General features: G+C 47.9%; 1 protein-coding gene across 1 annotated transcript; it reads left to right on the top strand.

The window, feature by feature from the left end:
- The first annotated feature begins 1,112 nt into the window (after positions 1–1,112).
- Positions 1,113–2,039, top strand: LOC137456189 (olfactory receptor 4D1-like). The gene has a single exon (XM_068167494.1). The coding sequence runs from the start codon at positions 1,113–1,115 to the stop codon at positions 2,037–2,039; it is 927 nt and encodes a 308-aa protein (XP_068023595.1).
- Positions 2,040–2,747: the final 708 nt, after the last annotated feature.

Below are 2,747 nucleotides of genomic sequence, written 5' to 3'. Positions count from 1 at the left end.
GTCTTGGCTATTTCAGGACATCTGAAATGACTTTGAACCTTTGCTTTTAGAAAGACCATTCCTCTTTTGCAATTAAGGTCTGCTTAGAGCCAACAAGAAGAGCTACTCAGATGATTGACTCTTAATTCAGGGGTCTGAGATAAGCAGAATGAAGAGCTTCTGGCTGTATAAAAGAAATGAGCTGCAGTCTGCATAACCTGGGTCCTCTCAAAGCAAAGTCCAGGGCCCATTCTCCTGCAGGATGCAGTGGAAAACCCACAGGTCGTCTTTCCTTATTCCTCAGATTGCTTGTCTTGCTGGAGAGAAAGGCAAGACCCTGGGATTCTTTTGTGTGCTGAAATGTTCTTTTTTATCCTCAAATCACCTTTGCTGACCTTGAATGTGTTCTTATTGTGGTTAAGGAGTAATAGCTACTCTCTGCTTTTCTCCTTTTTTCTCTTGTCCTGTGCACAGGGGGAAAGAGGGGGAAGAGGAGGAAGCTTGTAAATACAGCTTCATTTGCTTTCCACTGAGCTGGTCTGGCATTTTTATGCCTGGGGCTAATTTCAACCCACCAGAATTTTCTTATTGATTGCCAGAGCAGGAGCCCCTGCAGAGGCTGCAGCAAAATCTTTGCTGTTCAGTGCCAGGTAAGTTTGTCCAGTTTGCACTGCAAATGTGTTGCTTAGACCAGGTGGGGCAGGAGTGGGCTTTTAGTGTCATTTTCTCTTTAGAGTCCTCTATGAAGGAGTCAGACAATGCTGAGACTGCAGACAAAACAGTCCTGTGTGCAATAAGGGCTCCTGATGTGCCAACAGAAAAAGGTAATACAAGAGGTAAGTGCTGTTGCACTGAGGAGGAGCCACATCCTGCATTATTGCAGACTCAGAAGTCACAAACTAATTGAAAGTTACAGGTATAGATGCAGAGGAACAAAACTGGAGATCACAGTTCTCAGCACTGAGACTACCTCCACTGAACTAAATGTCCTGTATAGTACAGGGATGTTAGACAGTCAATAGGATGAGGGGTTCTGAGCCAGCAGAGGGGGAAGATCATCTCCTTTGGTGCTGGAAAGCTTACATTGCTGCCTCTACATTGCTCCTCACACAGGTCAGTTTGGCTGGCAATGAATGGAGCCACAGAATGTAACCAATCTGGTGACAGAATTTGTCCTCCTGGGCTTCAATCACAGTCATAAGATTCAGCAGGTCCTCTTCATCACCTTCTTCATTGTCTACCTGATGGCCTTGTTGGGAAACATCACCATCCTCATCACTGTTATCACTGACTACCACCTGCACACCCCCATGTACTTCTTTTTGGCCAACTTAGCACTCACAGACATCACTGAGTCGTCAGTGAGCGCCCCCACCCTCCTGTGGGGCCTGCTCTCCCAGCACAGAACTGTTCCATTCAAGGAGTGCATCTCCCACATGTTTCTGTTCCACTTCATTGGTGGTGCTCACATCCTTCTGCTGGCAGTGCTGGCAGCTGATCGCTGTGTGGCCATCAGCCAGCCCTTGCAGTACCTGACGCTAATGAACCGTGAGGTCTGCTTAGGACTAGTGGCAGGGTCATGGGCAGGTGGATTCCTTCACTCTGCAACACAGATTGCTCTGCTCCTCCCTTTACCTTACTGTGGTTCTAACACCCTAGACAATTTCCACTGTGATGTCCCACAAGTGCTGAAAGTGGCCTGCACAGACACCCGACAGACAGAGCAGCTGATGGTCTCAAATGGGGGCCTGCTCCTGGCAGTAATCTTTGTCCTGCTGCTCGTTTCATACAGTGCCGTCTTGGTCCAGATACGGAGGCAGCTCACCAAAGGAAAGCACAAAGCTTTATCTACCTGCATAGCACAGATCATGGCAGTGAGCCTGACCTTCATTCCAGCAATATTCATCTATGCTCGGCCCTTCAGGACCTCTGAACTGGACAAAGTGGCCTCCATCTTCTTCTCTGTGCTTGTTCCAGCGCTGAATCCCATGGTCTACACCCTGAGAAACACTGAAATGCAAAACGCCATCAGGAGACGTGTTTCTAGGGTTCTGTGCTAAGGAGGCAAAGGAGTAGCTTCATTCCCTGCCATCACTCTTTTTTTGCAGCTGCTGTAACCTGGCAATTTTGAAACACCTGAGCTTCCAGCAAGGACTCCTGCAGGTGGGAAATGCTTCCTGGAGAGCTAAGTCAGAGGAAATCCAACGAGGTCCTTTTACAATCTGTGGAGTCTAGAGCAGATTGTATCTTGTTAGCACTAAATCAGATGTGCTGAATCTTCCTCTGAAATTAATTCCAGCAGTAAAGGGAACCTGTGACTGTCTAATGCTTGGTGACTGCTTTATCCTTGCAGATCAAAGCAGATCAAGTTGCAAGTATAGCCTCCTTCTGATCACCTGGAACAGAGTATTTACAGCTTCACTGAGGTCTAATGGCTGTGTTGCCATTCAGCAGGACCTGGACAGGCTGGAGAGTTGGGCAGGGAGATATCTAATGAAATACAACAAGGACAAGAGTAGAGTCCTGCATCTGAGAAAGAACAACCCCATGGAGCAGTAAAGGCTGGGGGCTGACCTACTGAGAGCAATGCAGGAGAGAGGGATCTAGGGGTGCTGGTGAAGAGAAAGATGCCCAAGAGCCAGTAAAGTGTCCTTGTGGCCAAGAAGGTCAATGGCATCCTGGGGTGCATTAGAAGGGGGGCTGTGAGTAGGTCAAGAGAAGTTCTCCTACTCCTCTACTCTGCCCTGGTGAGGCTGCATCTCAAATAT

This window comes from Melanerpes formicivorus, unplaced genomic scaffold, assembly GCF_026170545.1.
Source record: "Melanerpes formicivorus ecotype bairdi unplaced genomic scaffold, bMelFor1.0.p_v2 SCAF_119, whole genome shotgun sequence".
Lineage (NCBI taxonomy): Eukaryota > Metazoa > Chordata > Aves > Piciformes > Picidae > Melanerpes > Melanerpes formicivorus.
Note: the sequence above shows the minus strand (reverse complement) of the source record. Positions and strands in the feature narration are given on the sequence as shown.